General features: G+C 35.6%; 1 protein-coding gene across 1 annotated transcript in view; it reads left to right on the forward strand.

Annotated features, from left to right (window-relative positions):
• LOC129224331 (uncharacterized) overlaps positions 1 to 20,987 on the forward strand; it is a 39,886-nt gene extending 18,899 nt beyond the window's left edge. The window contains exons 9-14 of the mRNA XM_054858769.1: positions 240 to 503; positions 3,387 to 3,647; positions 5,274 to 5,446; positions 7,424 to 7,581; positions 16,904 to 17,061; positions 20,905 to 20,987. Coding sequence (XP_054714744.1) covers positions 240 to 503; positions 3,387 to 3,647; positions 5,274 to 5,446; positions 7,424 to 7,581; positions 16,904 to 17,061; positions 20,905 to 20,987 — 1,097 coding nt within the window. The remainder of the gene's footprint in view (positions 1 to 239; positions 504 to 3,386; positions 3,648 to 5,273; positions 5,447 to 7,423; positions 7,582 to 16,903; positions 17,062 to 20,904) is intronic.
• The last annotated feature ends 2,042 nt before the right edge of the window (positions 20,988 to 23,029 follow it).

The following is a 23,029-nucleotide window of genomic DNA, read 5'->3' on the forward strand; positions in this document are numbered from 1 at the left end:
AAGCTAATATTTCGTAGTTTAAAAAGTTATTATGCTGACGAATTTCAAAACGCATTAGTTTTATTCTCATAATTAACTTTTACGTGAGTCTCCAGAACCTAAAGCAATATTGGATGTAAGCTATGATAAAAAATCTTATATCTACCCTATTTTCGTCAGCAAATTAACTTTTGTTTTTCTATTAGATGTTTACAATGTATTGTAAATGTTAAAGCATATTCTTTCTTCATTACTTTTAGAAAAAGCGTGTCAGAAGCTCTGGAGTTTCGAGAGATACCTGCACCACGAGATGCATTCGGAACCCATTCGAGAAACTTCGGAAGTCTTGGAAAGAACCGACTGCGAAGACTTGTGTCTTCGGGAGAGACCACATTGCAAATCGGCTGTTTACAATTACGTCGAAAGAACTTGCTTTCTTTACGCAGACACGAAACGATCAGCAGCGAATAGATTTGCCTACTCCAACGAAGAAGTGGAATATCTTGACAATCAGTGTTCAGCAGGTAAATTCCCCCCCCCCCCCCCCTCTTTATTAGTAATAAGTTTTCTCAATTATCCAAAATATTTCTGAAGATTTTCAGAAACAAAGAAATACTAACCTAACATTTTTCACAGCATCAAGTTTTTTATGTGGTTTAGCCCACATTGAGAAGTGGGCAGAACCACATAAACGAGCTGATGTGTGTATCACTGACTTCCTTTTACGCCAATGTAATGATAATAGTGCCTTAGAGTAACCAAGGAAATACCTTAAATATTTTCACTTCTAGTTTGTCGCGAACCGAAGCGAAAAAGCGTTTTACAGAGATAAATTTTCCGAACATCAGAAATTTTAACGTGATTCAATGGTTAACTCTCTAAATAGAGCCCAACTAAAACCAGATTCGAAAAAAAAATGCGTCATATTTCTGCCAAAACTTTTCGACTAAAAGCTTTGCGATATATCGCTATATGTTCGCCAAATTATAACATCACTTGTGTTTGCAATTGAAATTAGCATTGATTTTCTACAAAAAAGTGCAAAAGACCCCTTCGGAGCATTCGAAAGGTAAAGTGTACAACAAGACCCCACTCACAGCTTATGCGCAAAATTTCAACATTCCACGGTATACCGTTTTTGAGATATGCGAGATACATACGCACGTACATACGTACATACAGACAAGACGAGAAGAGAAAACTAGTGGTAATTAACTCTGGGATGGGGTCAAAATGGATATTTCGGGCGCCCATACGTTCTTAGGTACATATGTACGATGTACGTGCTTCTGGACCGAAAATACAACTCAACAGTCATTCGAAGGTAAGCAAAATGGAAATTTAGGTCGATATTTGAGTGAACATTTTTTTCGCGAATACTATACTTCCTTTATTATGTAAAAGGAAGTAAAAAGAGAAGTATATAAACAGGAATCCTTTATGTCAGCGGTTCCCAACCAATGGGCCGCGGCCCACAAGTGGGCCGCGAACAGCGTGTGACTGGGCCTTGGACACTGGTCGAGAATCAGAAACAAAATAAATCTTGGGGTCTCAATTTTCGTCCTTTGCGAAAATTTCACTTTTTAAATGTATCGTCACTGAAAAGTCAATAACTAATAGCCAATAAGGAACTTGAAGATTAAGATTTTTCATATTTCTTAGGAACTTTCCCCTACAATAGAAGATGAAATCTAATGGATCAGAAACTCCTTCAAAGAAAATTGCCCAAAGAAACTAGTATTAGCTTCAAACTTCAAGTTAGAAATGCTCTTCCTTTGTTGAACTTTGGCATGACTAACCAGTGTATTGAGACACTTGAGGGGCTTTTCGACAACATACCTATTTGATTGAGACTTTTGATTGCAGTTTAAAAAAAAATCATATAGAAATGCATTGAATGTTACGAGTTATTTGAGACTAAAACTATCCATGTTCAAACCAGATATCAACTCTCTGGTGGAGAAAAAGCAGCGTCTTCGATGGAGCTTTAACTTAGATGACTTGTTTTCGAGTTTTCTTACAGCTATGCCAACTAAGTGAATGTTAAAAAGTTATTTTCTTTCTTAAAAAATATTTTGAAAAATTGTTCTTTACAGTATATTTACATCAGTAGTGCAACATGAGGGGAAAAGGACTCTTCAGAACTCCTTCTTTTTAACTCACTTTTAATCCTAATACGGTATATTATTTACACTTCAGGACAGTTATGAGCAGATGCCCCCCCCCCCCTCAGAAGGTAAATTATGGCTGCGCAAATAATATATAGTACTTAGTGGGCCTCAATGGTGTTTTCTACGAAATTGGTGGGCCGCACAACTAAAAAGGTTGGGAACCGCTGCTTTATGTTCATCTCAGCCTCACCAAGTTTTGTAACACAACAGGTTTTTTACTCCCAAAAACAAATAGCAAATCTCAGCAGCAAAAGAAAGGTATTGTAAAACATAGAACAAAAGAACATATGCTACTGCTAAACCTTGGACAAAAATTAAAACATTTTTTGGGAGCTTAATCATCAGGAAGCGCATTATTCTATCCTGACATCATTATTTAAGAAAGATTTGCATAAAATAACGATGTAGCATCAATGCGATATCATTATCTACAGACAGGGTTCCTGAAAAACACTCATTAAATTTTAGAAATAAAGTTGAAGAGAGTCCTTGAAATGAACCAATGTTCACTTAGATTAAGAGCGAGTCTACATACGGGCTGTCCACAAATAATATCACGCTTAGAAGGGCAAGAGGGTTCGTGAAATTGAGACAGTTTGTGACAAGAGGGAGGGAGGAAGTAATAAGAAGTGTGACAATATCTTATTGTTAAAGTAGTTAATAATTGCATCTTGCTCATCAAAAAAAAAAAAAAAAAACACAGAATCCAAAGTCTTGGGGGGTTTTCTCAAGGTAATAGCCCTTTGCTAATTGGCTGTCCTGCTATTGCATAAACATAGGTTGCATAGCTCTATGAAGGTCATTCCACTTCACACGACAAACATCCAAAAACAAATCTCTGTCTTTTACTAAAAACTTAAAATTACAAAAAAACAAAAAAACATGCTGATAACTTAATGTTAACTGCTAATATTCCTATTCTTACTTAAGAAATAATTTACCATTGTAAAAACAATTAATTGAGTACTTACTGTTGGTCAATAAAATGATGTTGTTGAAGTCAATAAAATATCAACGTTGCTAAAGAACAAATTTGTAAAAATATTACATAGACAAGTTTGATCTTCCAACGTTAGACGCAGTAAACAAACAACTACTTCGTGAGAAGAGTTGCATGGAGGAGCTAAAAAAATGTCTCGCATTGAAAAAGGGGTTCTTTGAAAGCCCACGTTAATTTTATCGTTTGTTCATTTTATACTTGTTTAAATTTAAAATTTTAATCCAATTCTCTTCTAGATTCACCAACGTGTCAATATCGCGACTTCCCGGATCGTTTTTTACCTCAACTGGACCGGCTCTCCAGAGCCTTCAACTTGAAGGATTGCCAACGACAGTGCGACACGGAACGCGATTTCACCTGCAGATCCATCAACTTTGAAATGGTGGCAAGAGATTGTGCCCTCAGCAGCGAAGACATATCAAGCCTCCCACAAGGCATCAGTGCCCTACAACCAAGAAGGAACTCGCTTTACAGCGAAAAAGGAAGTTGTGAACAAGGTAAAACTACCAAAATCTATTTAGTACCAGTACTGTGTCGAAAAGTATATCGTCGCCTCACAGCAACAGTAAAGCATCTAATCCCAGGAATAACAGTAAGATATCCTACTGTAGCTTTCAGCAGAGTTTAAAAACGCTGGATGGTACAAGTGTCCAGGCCCTGCTCCTGGGGTAGACGATCGCCTAGGCGGTCTCCTAGGACTTCAGATTTTAGGGGCGGGCAATTTCGAAATTGATTTTTTTTTTTTTTTTTTAAAGATTGAGTTTTCAGCGCCAAAAGATTCACTGCTTCAATGCTAAAAAGTTATTATTATTATTATAATTTAGAGTGTACCAGTGCTTGGATATGCAAGACATAGATCAGAATTTAACAAGAAATTCAATTTAGTTTTAAAGACGGCAAATTGCGCGATTTACAAGTCTTTTGAAAACATTAATATCTGTTTCAGTGGCATAAGATGCACTACTTTAATGTTAAAAAATATAATTTAAAGTGTGTACCAGTGCTTGGATATGCAATACCCAGTATTTAATTTAATTAGAAACGACTCACTTTAGTTTTAAGCACTATATTATTTTATCAATATATTATTGTTTTATCAATGGGAGTTGACACTTGTCAATATTGCCCAAGGCGGCAGGAGTACTAGAGCCGATCCTGCAAGTGTCCAACAGGTTCGTTCGGTAAGTTGGTTGTCGTCGTTCGACCATTGACGTCGTCAGCAAACTGCGCATCGACCTTGTAAAAAAAAAATCCGAAACGTCGTTCATTACTTTCGAGTAACGTTCCGGGATTTCAAGAGTTTACACCAGTGTCCTGTGATTTATTTATTTATTTTTTTTTTTTTTTTTTTTTTGCGAAAAGGTTTCCTAAATCGCCACACATTCCATGAATGCTGATTTTACATTGTGGTGAAAAACAGTTTTATCTACCAGAGTAAATATATCCAAGAGCTTTCTTTATTAAGTGTTTCTTCTTCAACTTACTACGACTCTTCCGGATTAATTGAGCCCCAACCAGGGGCGAAATGCAGTCTCCGAATATTTCAGCTTTGAAAGAATTGCTTGCAATTCCGTCTTATCTTCGGCCATATTTGCTTTAGGAGCTTCCCTGATAAGTCAGGAAGGTGCATAAAACAAGTAATTTTTGATCCAGAAGGATCCCCTTATAGATAATGCTTTATTCGTGAACATTATTACTACGCTCAATAATGAAAATCAAAATCTTTAGTGACTGCATTATATTACTAAACTTCCAAAAATAGAAAGTGAGAACCGCTTTTCCAACGTAGTTTTCTCTTGGTATCAGTGATAAAAGATAATGATATCACTATAACGAAGTCAGAACTTGTGTTCTAATAATTTATGTTCTTGTAATCCTTAATTGAATTAATTGAGTTTTACTTCGCTCGCAATTTAACTAAGAGCTACTTTATTTCATTTTTTTAAAGAGTAAAATTGCTCATTGATTAGTAATTAAAACAATATATCGGTACCAAAGCAATATCCTTTGAAATTTTCAAATACAACGACTTCATATACATATTTTTAAAAAGTGGTTGCAACAAATTTAAATATCTTCTCAGTATTGATCAAACGTTCAACATTATCTTACTCTCTTTTTAGTATCAGTTCAATGTAATCCACAAGACATGCTGCTAACAATTCACTTCGACAGTCCATTCCATGGAAGGGTATATGCAAAAGGAAACCCATCGCAGTGCTTTGTAGTTGGCACAGGTCAAACCAGCTTGCAATTTGCCATTTCCATGGGTGCCCGCTGTGGAACAACGCCTGAAGTAAGACAAAGATCTCCATAAGTTCAATAAAATCTGTTATTCCATCACTCTTTGCAATTTGTTTTAAGTTATTTGAAATCTTGCTCATACTTTTATATTTTATCACTGCTTTCAGTAATTTCGTGAGTTTGTATTTACGTCACTGGTATTTTGTGCTAAAGTTTAAGTAAGTAAATTAAAAGAATTCTAAAACAAACGAAACCGTTAATAAATTGACGTATAGAATTAACTGTAAGACAGCAGTCATAAGTTTTTCTCCGACATAAATCTTACATAAGTACAAGCATTATATATTTTTTTCATTTTAAACTAACGATTGTACATTTTAATCCGAAATACAATAAGTGTATCCGACTTTTAATTGCAAATTTCCAGTTTTTGGTTTTTATATGTTTTTTCTTGCAAATCGATTATTGTTAAGTTAGTTGCACCAGCGAAGTTGAAAATTCCATTTTACTGATTTCAGCTATAATGGCTGTAAAAATTCATGAAGCAAAAAGCATTTTTTTTTAACCATATATGATGAAATATTATTTAGTTTTGAAATTGGGATTTTTTACATCTTATGAGGATGGTTGAACAATTTTCTAATAATTTAAATAGATACTCATGCCTCAGCTTATGGGTTATTAAATAATGTAGTACAGTGAAACCTGTGTAAGTTGACCACTTGCGGTGCACTACTTTAGTGGTCAACTTAAACAGGTGGTCAACATACAGAGGTTGATTTATATGATAATTGCTAATTCCGTGCCTGAAAAAAGCGATCAACGTAGACAGGTGGTCAACTTACAAGGGTAGTCAACTTCATAGGTTTTACTGTAATAAATAATTATACAATCCTTGTGAATTGACTCTTGGATGGAAAACTGCTCAGTTAAACTTTGTGAGAACAATTTTTAAGGCGTATGACAGAATCAGTCCACCCATCGAAGGAAGCTCTCGAAGTGCTCAGACAAAATAAGGAAATCGTAATAACTTGCTCAACTATAAGAACTAGTGTTGTAGACCATAGAGACTCTGAAGTATACTGTCCTGGCCAGGTAAATGGCAGTAAAGCCATCTGGATCATAGCTTAAAAGTAGGAACACGTCTGCTATCTTAGGCTAAAAACCCTCTTTTTCCTTATATCTGCTATGGTGAGGTAGCGTGTTTTGCTTCTGAATTGTGATTTCTAACTCCATGTCAATCTACAGTCAAGAAGCACCACAATCAAGAAGTAAAACACGCTACTTCATCATAGCAGAAGTAAAACACGCTACTTCATCATAGCAGAAGTAAAACACGCTACTTCATCATAGCAGACATAGGAAGAAAGCGGCATTGAGCACCAAGATGGTAAACATGTCGCTACTTAAACTACGTTCTGGGATTTTAAATGACAATACCTACGTGTTTTTTTTTTTTTTTTTTTTGTCAGCTGCCTTATTTCAGTTCTATTGTTCAATCTACAGTCAAGAAGCACCACAATCAAGAAGTAAAACACGCTACTTCATCATAGCAGAAGTAAAACACGCTACTTCATCATAGCAGAAGTAAAACATGCTACTTCATCATAGCAGACATAGGAAGAAAGCGGCATTGAGCACCAAGATGGTAAACATGTCGCTACTTAAACTACGTTCTGGGATTTTAAATGACAATACCTACGTGTTTTTTTTTTTTTTTTTTTTTTTTTTTTTTTTTTTTTTTTGTCAGCTGCCTTATTTCAGTTCTATTGTACAAGCATGCTAATGTGGCTTCCATTGAAAATAAAGCTTTTTTTTTTACCAGTGGCTTAAATTAAAATTTCAATACTTTATTGATGTTTGTGGTAAAGCAAGATCACGTTTCTTTGACGATCTCTAAAAGTTATACTTTTGTAGATGCTGCCACTGACCAGCTCCTTAGCAATAAAAATCTACTTTAAATTTATTTATGTACTCTCATCACTATGGTTCTTTTACTCAAAGCTACTTCTTTTGTCTTTTGCTTTAGTCGAACGACCAGTTCGTGAATGAGGTGGTTGTCCAGCAGCACCCAGTCATCATGACAGACCATGACAAAACGATCAAAGTGGTTTGTTCATTCGAAACGCAAGAGAGGACGTACACTATGGCAGGGCCTGGAGTTGGAGGCCCAGGTGTTGACGTAGCGTAAGTAACTTAAACTTTAATTCTGGTTTAAAACGTGTTTAATGGTAATACTTTGGGGAGATTTTTTTTCTACTAGGGATAGATTAAAATGCTTCAAAAGATAAAATTGCTTTAAGACAAAATATTCATTTTTGTCGGGGACATTTCGATAACTGGGAGTCTGGCGATCTTTCTTCATTGGCGTTAATTTTTAGCTCCAGCGCCTGCGCGAGATATATTTTTCTTTGCAAATGTAAACAAAGAGATCAGAAACATCTATTCACATAGGGTTACTATAAATCAGCAGGGTTACCAAAATAATATTATTTACGCCTAAAATGAGATGACCGCGCCAGATTCCTAGTTGTCGAAATATCCCCCTTTTTGTCGTTAAGTAACTTCTTTCGATCTTGGCACCATCTAATTTAGAGATGGTGAAATAGTAAACTATGGACTACTACATAAAGATATGAATTTAATAAAATTGGTAGGAAGTATTCTTCGAATAGTATTACAAATGGATTTAGTTACTTACATCTATTTTAAAATATATTTACTTAAAGAGAAAATTCATAACAAAACTTACAAAAGTGGTTCATTTATTCGAAACGGAGGACACGACGAGCACCGTTGAATCCAGAGGGGATGCAGTTCGAGGAGTGGATGTAATGTAATAAAATTATTCTGATTGCAATAGAATACGTGTTTACCGATTAGATTCAGTTTTAAACAAAACTCTCAAAAATTTTTTGACACAATCCGCCACGAACTACGCTACACTGTAAAAACGATTCAGAAACGTTCCCGGAAAACATTAAGCAGCTGATGTGTCCCATTTCTGCCAGTAATATATCTTGCAAAAACCAGGAATGTTTTCCGCTAAAACTCAGTAACCTTCTTGAAATTATCTTGAGAAATCCAGAAATCTTCCCGTTTAAACCCAGTTTTGTCTCTAGAACTTTAAAGTAATCTTAGGTAGAGATAATATGATAGTTCCATAAGCAGTATTGCAATCATGGCCAAAACTAAGCCAGAATCGCAAGTAATTATTGCAATTCTTGCAAAGCTAAGTAGTCCAAAGACTTTTTCGTTCCTTTTGAGAGCTTAAACAGTCCGGACAACCCGTAATTGAAAATAAGCCGATACACCTTATAAATACTCTCAGTTAATCTTTAAACTGGGAGCTATAAATATTTTTTACAACAGAGAGAAGTCGGCATTCCTGCAACTTGTAGCCATTCAGGAAACTTTTTGACAATGATAATTGATATTTCCAGGAAGTGGATAAAAACCGTTGAAATACCGAAGCGTTACACGGAAATACTCAGTAACGTTTCTGAATTTTTTTATAGTGTACGCATTCGAACCGTAAAAATTAAAGATATGTTCACAATAAAATCTTAGACGAAAACGTCATTTGTCATCGAAGTTAATGCCATCGAAGTTTATGCGCGGTGTACCGTTTCCACCTCTTGTGTAAAGATGACAAGAGAATGCATGGTCTTTTAGAGACGTTTAATGCGATCAATATTTACAGCTATGTTACAAATTACAGATTATTTAATGTTACAAAGATATTTTGAACTACGAGAGCCATCGTCCGTGACTTCCCAGATCTTTGCTCTACGAGTGTCTCCTCCTTTGACCTATTTATTTTCTCTTATATACGGGGATTCGTTTGGCGGGGAATGCACCCATGTTTACAACAGTCAGACGATGTTGACAAAAATGCGTTAAGATCTTTTCCTTCCGCTGTCTGAGGTTTCAACTGCGTTGACAGGGTGATTGAAAAATGTTCCCTATAGTGTCACAGACATCATATCACACCAAACGGAGAAAGTTTATGTACACAACAAATGTCCAGCTTCGGATAAAATTCAGCTATTTTGAAGATCTCATTTCGGATATTTCTCAGAAAAGGGGAGCAAAAACCGTATTTACGTGTGATCTTATACTTATCCAGCTTCCATTTCGGTGACAGATATAAAACACCAGCGTAACATGTTTTTCTCACGTTGAATATGGTCTGGGAAAGAATTTCTAGATCGACCCCACACATTAAATCGAAATAGCAAACAACTGGAGAAATCGCATCGGTATAGCTCCTTCCCCCTTAGAAGAACTTTTCGATTAGGAGAAAAGTTTCATTTTTCTAATGATGACACTCAAGTACAGTTGATTACAAAAATAGCACTTCTATAGGCAGTACTATGCTAATTCTGGAGTTGTAATTGACTCAATAACTCAATTTCCATTTTAAAACAAATCAACTACTTTACAATTTTACTTCTACAATGTAACCACAGTGCGAAACTTGTAAGAGTCATATAATTAAAATAGAAAAATCATATATTAATTACAAAAGAAAACAACAACAAAATTAATCATAATACAACGCGTTCATAAATGCATTAAAAGTAAAAAACATCAAACTACTTCACTTATTCGTGAACATTGTTAACGTGCTATTCATTAGAACGCAGTACGAGTACACAACTATTAACCAAACCATACAATGCAATTTAAAATTATACATTTTGTTATAGTTAAGATTAACAACATTTAACATAAATATTCAGCATATTTTACCGGCATCCTGACATATGCTAGTCTTTCTCCCAAGTTAACAAATCAAACTAGAAGTCACTCGTTCCTTTCGTTCCAAAAGCAGTCCTTCCCGCTTGCGACACTTCGTATAATGCTCGAAACACAGTAACTTGAGAAAGTTTATGTACACAACAAATCCTAAGTTGAACCCGCGTAAGGGGATTCAGAAAAACGAAGAAGCGATGATCTTTTACTTGCAGAGCTACTGCGTTCCCTCTTTCTCGCCCCGATAAACTCGACACTTGGACGTTCTGATAGCAGTTAGTTTTGCTTTAGGGATCCTATAAAGAAACTTCCCCATGCTCGAAGATGCCTCTGTATTATCCGAACAAAGTACGACCGAATTTCCAAAACTCTTAATTAAATCATTCACTAATTCTGTGACGAGAACCGGCACAATTTCCTTTCCAAATTCTATAAAATATATACATTTTAATGGAACGTTTTCCCTAGGATTGCGCAGCATTGCGTTCTCGAATGAATCTGTTTGATTCGTATTTTCGGCTTCGGAGCCGTTCCTCTCTCTAACTTTCGGATCACGATTTGAACCCCTGTTGCGAGCTGTGCTCAACTCATTCCTATCATTATCAAAAAGGACCACATGCGAGGAGTTTTTCTCTGTTCCGGAAACCAAAACCTGCCCTTCAACATAAAGACAAGTTTTTTTTCTTGTCATCAAGGACATCCTTCAGATCTGAATTTACATCAACTACTGCCCCATTCCCGTATCCGGTCAGTGAGAAATTTATATCAGAGCCCGGAGGGCTCCCGCTCATCGAATCTACCAGGGAAAATTCATAGCCGGTCCTTTCTTTGATTAACGCGGCCGTCCGATTTCCCAAAAGGTACCGATTTCGATCAAACACATCTCCGCAAACTGCGGCTTTTGTTTTCACTGTACCAAAAGGCCCAGAAATTTCTATTTGAGCTAGGGGTAATGTTACTAAATCCAGGCTTAATGGTTGCCTTATCCTTACCTTTTGACCGCACCAACTCGATTGTTTTACATATTTAGCGTTGACTAAATCAATGGTCGATCCTGTATCTCGATATAAATATATCGGATTCCCATCCACGGTACCCTCGGTGTAAGAAATCAAGCCCTCTGTGAGTTCTGCCGTCTCTATAAAATTGATAGTTTCTGTTTCAGAATAGATACAATTGACAGACTTCCATCCGGCTCCCTTTCCCAGTTTTGGACAGGCAGGCTTAATGTGACCTACCTCATGGCAGTAGTAACACCGCGGAGCCGCGCGTTTTTCGAAATCTTTCCGAATTTGCACGTTAGAAGAATTTGCCGACTTAGATGTCTGATTTCCTACTCTCGTCTTACTTCCTGTCTCTTTAAAACCAGTACCCTCTGCAGAAAAGTTAAAATTTCTATTAGAATTTTCCTCAGATTTTGAATTATGTTTTCGGGCTTCGTCGTAATTATCAAATTGTTCTGAAAGTTTGGCGGCTGATTTGTAACTAGTCCAGTCGTCTAGAAAATGACTTTTCATTTCTGGACCGGCACGTTTTTTCAACTGATCCACTACCATGAGCTCTTTCAATTGGTCAAAACTTTCTATCTCCAGCCCCGCTAACCATTCATTTAAATAATTTGTTATTTCAAAAGTGAAATCTTTCCAGGAATTTTCGGGTTTCTTCTGATGTTGAGTGAATTTTTGTCGAAAGACTTCTGAACTTAATTTATATCTTTTTAGCAACACTTGTTTTATGTGATGATAATCCGACGCTACTTCTTCAGGTTCCCGCGCGATGAGCTGCACAATATCCAGTGGCAACAAGCTCAGCAAATGAGCGACCCAATTTTCCTCTGGAATTTCAGCTCTCTTTGCTTGTCTCTCAAAAATTACCAGATATAGGCTGATGTCCGATTGTTTCAGATCAAAATCAGGAATTAGTTTCTTAATATTTAAGCGCGAAACGATAAATGATGGCGGTACTACATTATTATTTTCAAAAATAAAAGGGTTTTCACATTTTAATTTTAATATTTCTAGTTCGTGTTTCCTTTGAATTTCTTTTTCTTTTAATTCGTGTTTCCTTTGTCTTTCCTGTTCAGCCCTTTCCTCCTCAAATTTCCTAGAGGAAATTATATTTTCGAAGAGGGTCCTAACAAACTCCTCTTCATAATCGTCGGAACTAGTAATTGCCTTTTTAAGTTCGACAATTTTCATCTCCGAGGTAACGGTTACCCCTAAATTTTCAGCCAGGATTAGCAAATCCTGCTTCTTTCCCTTTCCGAGGAACGCCATTGCAAGGAATACAAAAATTACAACAAGAAATGACTTAATTAGCTAATTATAAAGCAAAAAAAGTTAATGTACTCGTACTTGAGTTCCCACAGTTAACTTTTGAATGGCTGTTAAAATGTACACAATTTTCCCGTACAAGATTTGCGCTGTCATACATTTAACTAATTAGAATTAAGCTAATTCCAAAACTTAGAACTTAATATAGCAACAAGTCAATGACAAACTCAAGAAAAAGCAAAGGTACATACCCCAGATTTTCCTGAGCGCCTTTCTTCTTTTTGTAATCCACAATTGGCACGTGCACAATAGATTTTCTTCGGCAAGATTTGCCCACCAACACACACACACACACTTTTTTGAAGGTCAGTTTGACCTTTTCACAGTATGGTCAGTTTGACCATTTACCGGTTGATCAATATGATCACAAAAGCAGAACGTTGACTGCGTTTCTGCTCTTAAACAGGTCGGGTTGACTCTCTCTTCAGCGCGAACACAAGCCTCCGTGACTGGATCCCGCTACAGCAACTTGCGACCAGTTTAACCGTTTCCAACGTTGCACAGATCAAGGTGATCTCTTCAGCTTATGGTCAGATTGACCCTTCCAGCGCAAACAGCGAGATCCTGGAGATCTCACAAACCTTCGGTCAGGTTGACCGTTTCCAACGATGCAATCCTAAGATCAGGGTGATCTCGTAATTTTGTGGTCAGGTTGATCACTCATAACACGAACAGCAAATCTTTAAGAAACGCGAAAGTTCCAGTTTCGTTCTCCATTCCTCTTTTTCTCTGCGTTGCAAGCAGACGAAAACGTAAAGCCCCCTTTTCGCAAGAAGGGAAACAAACTCCGCTTCAAATAGCTGTTCGGGAATTCTTCGAGGAGCGGGAGAAAGCATTGACTTCCTTCTCCCCTCGTTTTCTTTATGAGCAAAGAGTCAGTTCAGGGTTATCTTTCGCATCCCACTTCTGACATCGAAGTTAATGCCATATGTAAGCGCGGTGTACCGTTTCCACCTCTTGTATAAAGATGACAAGAGAATGCATGGTCTTTTAGAGACGTTTAATGCGATCAATATTTACAGCTATGTTACAAATTACAGATTATTTAATGTTACAAAGATATTTTGAACTACGAGAGCCATCGTCCGTGACTCCCCAGATCTTTGCTCTACGAGTGTCTCCTCCTTTGACCTATTTATTTTCTCTTATATACGGGGATTCGTTTGGCGGGGAATGCACCCCTGTTTACAACAGTTAGACGTTGTTGACAAAAATGCGTTAAGATCTTTTCCTTCTGCTGTCTGAGGTTTCAACTGCGTTGACAGGGTGATTGAAAAATGTTCCCTATAGTGTCACAGACATTACATCACACCAAACGGAGAAAGTTTGTGTACACAACAAATGTCCAGCTTCAGATAAAATTCAGCTATTTTGAAGATCTCATTTCGAATATTTCTCAGAAAAGGGGAGCAAAAGCCGTATTTACGTGTGGTCTTATACTTATCCAGCTTCCATTTCGGTGACAGATATAAAACACCAGCGTAACATGTTTTTCTCACGATGAGTGTGGTCTGGGAAAGAATTTCTAGATCGACCCAACACATTGAATCGAAATAGCAAACAACGCATCGGTATAGCGGGCTTTGCCGCCGTACCAAGGAAACCAGAATTTTCTTCTGAAGGTTGGGGTATTTGAGTCATAACATTCCTTATCTTCTTTATAGTAAATTAGCAAAAATACCCAACGCTGCCTGAGTCAGTAATATATATATATATATTTTTATTATTATTATTATTATTATTATTATTTTGTTTTAACGATCTAGGAGTCAAATGATAAAAATGGAAAATGATCATCATTCGATCACTGGGTCAATCCAAGTCAAATCATCCAGGTCATGTCACCCACCATCTCCGATTTTGTTCAAATTTTGTGTACTGGTAGATTTTTTGATGTTGATTATGAAAATATAAATTCTTTTGAGATTTATGAAGGGGTTTAAAAGTTGCGAGCTTTTAAATATATGCCATGCCAAGATGATTTTTTGATTGACACAAAGACGTGTGTAAATGGTTATAACTCATTAACAAATTATCACAACTTTGATTTTTTTTTATTTTGTTCAGTATAATGTATACTTGAATTTAAACTGGGTTTAAATTGTATAACTCATTTCAATTCTTTTCTGTGAGGGTTTACTTTTAATTTTTTGACTCGAAAACGGAGTAACTTTGACAGAAATTTACTCAAAGTATACCTCCACAGATTTTAAACCAAATTTTGTGACAGGTATCTCTAAGTGTGATAAAACATCTGGTAAAAAAATCTCGGTGGGCCGTTCACAGGCAGTCGATAAAAGTTTTCGAAATTGAAAAATATTTGCGTTCAAAAGTTACGTTTTCTATAGAATGACCCATATAAAGCATTGAAAATAGCTAAAAATATTGATGCCTTCTGCTCCAGTTGAAAAACCTGCACTTCATCTAGAAGTTCATAAAACCTTTAAAAAACTTTTTGTTTTGGATAGTCAGCATATTTCATATGGAAAAGTAGTGATTTGACCTCACCCATGTCTTCACAAATGTTGCTAACTGGTCTTGACTGGAGAAAACGAGATTTGACAAAATTAACTATTTTTGAAGTTTCATCAAGAACTTCAAACAAGTCTGATGGTATTTACTTATTATGTTGGCATGGCGATGCAAAACAGTGATGACTATTACTTTTTTCTGGAGCCATATTTTAGATCCGTGATATTATTTCATTCTTCTTGGAACTAGTAGAAAATAAATTTATGTAACTGCTAACTCGGGGCGGAACCCTTCTTATACTTCGGCGGAACCCAAGGGTTCCACGGAGCACACTTTGGGAAACGCTGCTCTAACTTAAATGCGACGGGAGTTATTTGCGTTTTTAGCTCGAACTTTTTAAGGCTTATCTAAAATTTAGGCTCTACTTTCTTCATTAAATCTACCAGTAAAAAGCGAAGGAATTGTCCTGCAGTTTTCTTTTTACACCACTGAAAAGAGCGGCTTTTTTTTACTCCAGATCTAACTCGACCTATGGTCGAAAAACTGAGCTTCTGTCTCCAAAGGAAAAGAAGTTACAAGCCGTTAAAAATAAAGTTCGAACAATCCTCATCTCCATTAAAATTATTGATGTTTTATTTGGCATTGCCATAGTTACGTTCTTTAGATTCGCATGTTTCTTCTTTCCCTTTTTCACAAACTTTAAGAGTTTCGATTTTAACGGAAAATCTTAGGCTCAACTCAATTCAAGCCCCGAACTAAAGAGCATACTATATTACTGAGACCATAAATATACAAAACTGCAGTTTTGCAATGCTCAGGAGCCCCTTAGCCTTTACGGCTCTACATGTTGGTACAAGTTATTTTGAAACCCGGGTAAGGGGTGCTTTTTGATTCAAAGGGAGCTCATAATGCGTTTTTAATCTGTTTCTTTTTAACAGACGATTTAAATCTTTGCGAATCAAATAAGATTGCGAAGCAATCTTATTTGATGGGAGCGATTTGATGCGTTAACGAGCTGGGGACAGAGCCCCCTAGTAATAAATATAAATTAACTTTTTGGAATCGTCAGTACGGCTTAAAACCAGAATTCTGGGTGGATTGAAACCAAATGTCGTCTTTTTCGTTGCACAGTTTTTGTGCTAGAAAGTGACTTGTAAAAGAAATACGATGGACGGAACTTTAACAGCAGCGACTATTTATTTACATTTAATACAAAAGTGATATATGCCACTACGTTTTGCACACCTTCAATATAGTCAACGGCATTGTTGTATAACCCATTTCCGACCACGTGGAAGTCATAGGATACTCATAGCAGCACCTGTTCTGATGATAGTTTAAACTTCTACTACCCCAAGAACCTTAGAAACAGTTTTGAAGCGAATGCCACGACGTGATACCTTTACCTTAGGAATGAAGTTCAAGTCCCACAGACATAAGCCCTTGTGGCTGACTTAAATCCTTGGATATAGAAACCTCTTCCTGGCATTCGCTTCAGAATTGTTATTCTGATTCTTCCGCAGAAGACATCCGGCTACATTCAAACTACCAACAGAAAAGACACTGCTACAGGTGTCCTACGACTTCCACAGCGTTGGAAACGGGTTGTACACAATGCTGGTGACTATATTGAATGTCTGTAAAACTTTGTGCCATGTGCTCAAACGATCAAACAAAATATTTTTTTTTAAAAACCACACAATCAAAGTCAAACAATGGGATCGTTTTAAAAGATTAAAAGTCTCAACACTCTGAACTAGAGTAGGAACAAAAGACCAAGAAAAAGACAGCTTCCTTAGCTCCTGCATAATGGTTTCGCACTGATACCTAATCAATCTGATCTAGTTCTGATATCTGGCAAATAAAAAGTTTCCATGCCACTTTTAAATTTCTAACTCTTTTAAATAAACATCTCAACTTCATGATTGCATTTACTTGCTCTGCAGTCGAACATACAACAAAGCTCCGCTAACTGCTGTCGTGACGAACACTGCTCCCCCTCCCAACGTCGCCATGAGAGTGTTGGATCGAACTGGGAAAGATGCTAGAACTGTTGGATTAGGAGAAGAACTGACGCTTAAAATAGAGCTTCGAGAACCTTCAAGTGAGTATCTTTTCATTTCCTTGCACATCTCTTTAATAATTATTATTTAATTTTACGAGCTTTTTATCATTCATTGTTATGGAAGTTTAAAAAAACATGCCTATCTGGTTTGTTTGAAAATTAATGTCAGTGAGTCTATTACAAAACATTTATTGATCTGCCCATTAAAATCCATATAAAAGTTTCAAAACAGACTCCTCATTTCCAGCAAGATCTGGACCATCTGGAGAGTAAGGATGGACATTTTCGTGAATCTTGATTTTATCTCCCATTCAAGCCGCGCTGCTGTTAAGCAAATGATAACCATCATGTTTTGTATGAAAATTGGCACGTCTATAGTGGAAACTTTTCCCGTGATAAAGAGAACCTTTGGTAAGTAATAATAGTTTAATGGAACAACTTTGAAGCACACAAACAATATTTGAAGGCTGATAAGAGATCAGTAATGAATCTCGCTCTCTGGAAGGCCATCATCAATCACCACAGACGGAAATGTGTGACAGAAATCAAGAACTTATAGCATTAGTTGAGTGTAACTTGAATGGCGCAAACAATAAACATTCCAAAAAGCTCTGCTTAAGCAAGTGTGTTGAATTATCTGCAGGTGTCTACATTTGTAGGTATACCAATAATTCTCATGCTGCCGTATATTCTTGTTGACAGTCCCTCAACTGACTCTTGCTCCCTTACTTGAAAACTAATATGAAAACATCATTTTGAGACCTTTGACAAGGTCAAAGTGGCTTACACCAAGGCTCCGAAAGACCTTCTGGAAAAGTTTAACCGTGATTCCTTCAATGCCCTGAAATCTCGCTGGGAGTGATATATCAAATCAGGAGTCTATTTTGAAATCTTAACGGCCAGATCAGTAAATGTCCTTTATTTGCATCACTGACATAACTAAACGGATAAGCCATCTTGCCATCTATACTGCCGTGGATAGGTAAACGGCAGTATCTGCTGAAATGAGTTTTCGAGATATTTGAAGAAATATGTGTTGGATTCAATACTAAGCATAGGGAAATGTTGGAATTAGACTTTTTCGAGCCCTTTTTTTCAGCGGAAACCAAATACGCAAGCTTTTTCAATAAAGATAACGTACAATAGATGACAAAATTTTAAATTTCTAATGCAAAAAAATGAAAAATTTGCAGTTACTGTCCTTTACCTGCCCATGGCAGTACAGTGATTATTCTCGAGCATTCAAGTGATCACGTCTCTAAACCACCAAATCTTGATGGAATGAACTTGTACTTCATTAAACATTCACTTTCATAAAATTCCTTTTCAAAAAGACTACTTTCTTCGCCCTAAATGCATCAATTCCTTTTCAATTTCAATTGCAGTTTTTCAAGCCAACTTCTACGGGATAAAGAATATATTTTGATCCTAATTGCTCTTCACGAAAGCTAAAACAAATTTCATTAACATCTACATATATCAATGTTAAACTATTCCCTTTCTTGATCGTTTTTTTAAATAGTATTTACATTTTTTTTCAAAATGGTATTTTTACTAAAATATCCACCTTAATAAAATCTCTATTTTAAATGGAATGAGATGTTAAGTTTAAAGCAATTTAACTGTAAAATGTTAAGTCATCGATAAGCACAAAGCGATTTTTGATGTAAAAAAGTAAATAAATAAATAAAAATAATGTCATGAAATGAAAACAGAAAAAAATTTAAACCCTTACTTAACCAAACTATCCACGAATGTTAGCCATGGTAAATAAGATCATTATGACCCATCGAATACTTTTTAAAATTAATTTCGCTAACACTAATAATCATTAACCAGTGTAATAAAATAAATACTCGATTGCAAATTAGAATGGAATGAAACTATCAGTGATATCTTACTACTATTATATATGCGAAAGTTTGTCTGTATGGATGTATGGATGTATGGATGTTTGTTACTCTTTCACGCAAAAACTACTGAACGGATTTTCATAAAACTTTACAATAATATAGCTTATGCATCAGAATAACACATAGGGTAGTTTTCGTCGCGTTGTGGGGGGCAAAACCCCCTTAGGGGGGCAATAAAACACAATTTTTGTATAAATTCTCTAATATTGGGATGAAAAAATACTTGCACATATTTACATTATATGTCCATCGAAAGCTCTGATTTTTCTGCTGAAGATGGCACCTGTTCGAAATTTCTAAGTAGAATAAAAAACGAGTTATGAGCTTTTTAGTTCCATGTTCGAAGGCTTTCCTCAACTCAATACATTATTTAGTGTATCATCTCAACTCCCTGTTGATAGCGGCAATTGTTGTATTGTTGACTATCTTTGCTTTTCGCGACTGTTCAAGGCTTTTCTCAAGTCAGATCTTGAAGTAAGATTTTTGCACAAGATTGGCAAATAATACATGATTTGGCTGATCATTTTCCACTTAAACGGAACTTTAATGTAATTAATGGTTTTTATTATTATTTATGCTGATTGAACGCTTACTCATTATCCAATCAACCAGCAGATCGCCAAAATTTTTGCAGAAAGATTTCCGTAGCTGATGCATTTGGCAGTTTTTTCAACGTCGCTGTTTTTGAAGCCGAAGACTACGTCATAATGTTTCTCAGCTTTCACCATGTGAACAAAATATCGCCAATCAAAGAATTTTCAAAAGACTTTTTTTACTGTGTTAAATAATCCAGCAACTAAATTAGGCAAATCCATAAACAGCACAAAAACTTCCATTAATTTTCCTTTTTGCACAATTTCAAACAATCACCAGATTTTACAACTTATTTTGGAAACATTTCGGATGAAACTGTTTAGCGCCATTTTATGGTGAACAAAAGTATCTCAGAATCTAGCGACGATATCTCTGTAACGAAAATTAATATCATATCGTTTTACAAAGGAAGGAAAGAAGGGGGGGGGAATCATCGAAGGTACCCCAAAACTACTCTCGCAAATTCGGTAAAATCGCACCAAGAGCCCACAATGATTGAAATTTCCCAAAATAGCTAAAGCAAGTATAAGGGGATTACGAGCGCAGCTACTTTTTTTAAATCACTTCGTACTTCATTAGCCATACAGAGAAGGTTTTAGACTCCATGTTAAAAAAAAGTATCAACAGATTAATCTTTTTAAACATGAGAAGATTAATTTCATGTTTTGGAAATTTGTATATGCTTAAATATAGTGCTTTCGTTTCTAAATCAATACTATTTTGTTCTTTATACTTATTGCTATTTTAGTTTTATGGGTAAGGAAGAAACTCGATTTTTAATCACGCCAAAAAGATGTGTTTTAAATTCTTTCACTTAAAACAGAAAACAAAAGCAAGTAACGATTTTTTCTCTTAATTATTACTGACCCAGGCAACGCCGGGTATTTTCACTAGTCATAAATAAAAACATAGTATCATAAGTCACCATAGCCAAAACATAGTTACCATGAATACAAACATAGTAGCTACAAATAACGTAAACACATTTAAGCATGTATTTGACTTTCAGTCAGACCAAAATGAACTTTCAGTTATTTTTCGAATAAAACATTTAATTTTTATATAAAGCTCATTTGGAAGAAGAGTGCCATGATACAAAGAAGTAAAATTTTACAGGAGAAGCGTTTGAAGTTGAACTCTTTAGTCTTCAGGCAATTTGCATTCAGAAAAGTAAGTTTGCTGTGCTCTCCAGTGGTTAATATTAAAACAAAAAATCTGTCATTATTTTCCAAAGAAGTTAACGTCCTTAGAAGGCCTTTAAGCAAAAAAAAATTAAAATTCAGAATTTCGTATTGTGGCACTCTTCTTCCAAACGAGCGATATGCTTTTACTGACATTTTAACTGTATGATAAATTTTCAACTGATTTTTTCTAGGTGCATTTGCCATATTTGCTAGAAATTTATATGCTCGTAGTTCTAACGGAGAGTCACTATTTTTGATCGACAGTTCGGGGTAAGTAACATTCGCCGCTAGCTAATACCTTTAATCTTCTACTCTTTTTACCATAAAGTATATATTCGCAACTGCTAATATATGATGGGTACGGAGTTATGAATAAAAGTGTATTGTTTAAACAGAAAATAAAACTGGAAGAGAAACGTATGAGAAGTATCATTTTCACAAGGAAGAGCAAAGTTGAAACGAACTCAAAATTAGTTTAGTCTGTTTTAGTAAATAAAAAGATAAATTATTATCTGTAGCGAATAACTTAGTTTGACTTTTACTATGGTGTATAGACTTTTACCATCGGTACTTTTACTATCGGGTCAGAAATGTATGTAGAGCCAATGAGCTCCATACTAATGCTATTCTTCGGTAAAAAAAATGGTAAGGCTAGAGAAAGGCAGGTCGCAAAAGCACTTACATTTTCAGCACTACTGCCAGCATAACTATAAATGTAATCCCCCCCCCCCCCCCTTCCCATTCCTTTTTTTTTATGCTCACCAGATATTTTCAATATTGATTTTAATTAAAATGTTGCAATTTTCCCATTTGTATCATCTACTTAAATAACACTGTGTGACAAAAGTTTACTTTTTTTCTATAATATTGAGTTAAATACCTGATTCATGTCAATTTGGATCTGCTAAGCATAAATATATGAACTAAACCGTTAATATCACGTACCGTTTCTATAAGTTATAAGCAATTTAATTCCCATAAATTGCTAAAAACTGATTTTTTTTAAATCAAATCCACTCCCCCCCCTCCCCCGAAACATGTTTATTCACTTATATTCTGTATTTTAATGCGAATATAGTGTTAATCTACACTTATACATACATTGTGAGGAGAATTAGCAGAGACTTTAGCATTAATTAGAAAAAATGAGTTACATATTAGGTATAAAAAAAATAATGAAAAATTACTTTTTCCTTTTGTGAATAGTAAAATTCTCTTGAATTAGAAACCAACAGTAATCTCCCAACATTTTTACATTCCATTTTTATTGGTAACGTTCTTCTTTTCGTTTTCTATCTTGATGGAAATGCTCACTTTGCTCATCACACGCCATTGCAAGATTAAGAGGGCAAAAATCTAAGTGAGAATGCAACTGTATCTTCAAAAACATACTGCACAGCATTTGTTTCATATTTTTACAAGTTTTTCACTTAAAACTCGGTGTTTTTAGTTTTAGTATGACCGACTAAAAATCCACAAATGTCGTCCTTTAGAGACAACCAAGCCGCTAGTTCTTTTTGGGGGAGATTTTCATCGAAGTCATCGTTCTTCTTGAGGTTTTTTATTTGTGGGGTGATAAAAATGCCTTAATTTTAATTTAATATGACGCGATTTGGGAAAACTACTTTTAAAATTCAAAAACCTTGCCCTTTTTGACCATAGCTTTGACAAATGGATAAACAATAAATGATGGAACAGAAAAATTTGATGCTAGCACCACACGACTTTTTAATACGCCTAATAAATAATCGGTGCATTTATTCACTCAAAAGAATGGGTATGTGTACTCATGGACGCAATTTAAAAGTAATAATTTTGATAATACATATTTTTAGACACATACCTACGCCGGTAAAAATATGTTGAATATAGAATGTGATACTTTCAATTTTTAAAAAATGTGATGTTTTTAAATGTGTCTACAATCTGAAATTGAAATTACAAAATCTAAATTTTGAAACACATTTTGAAAAAACTTACATTTTGAACACTTCCACCTCTAGTTGGTTGTGAACCAATGCAGAAAAGACGTACCGAGATTCATATTACAAGTGCTGCCAGTTAAAATCGAGCTAATTGCGCCAAGTATCGCCAAACTGACAACAGATTTAGTATTTCATTTTTGCCCCTAATTTGTCGATCTACCGCAAAATGGTCGCCAATTTATGATATTACATCAATCTGCATTGAAATTAACAATAATTATCCACAAAAATCACGTTTAGAGCCCTTTTGGAACATAGGATTGCGACCAAAGAGAGGTGTACAACTAAACCCCATAAGAAATACTCAGAATTTTATATGACTCGTTTCAAG

This window comes from Uloborus diversus, chromosome 6 (genome assembly GCF_026930045.1).
Source record: "Uloborus diversus isolate 005 chromosome 6, Udiv.v.3.1, whole genome shotgun sequence".
NCBI classification, from domain to species: domain Eukaryota; kingdom Metazoa; phylum Arthropoda; class Arachnida; order Araneae; family Uloboridae; genus Uloborus; species Uloborus diversus.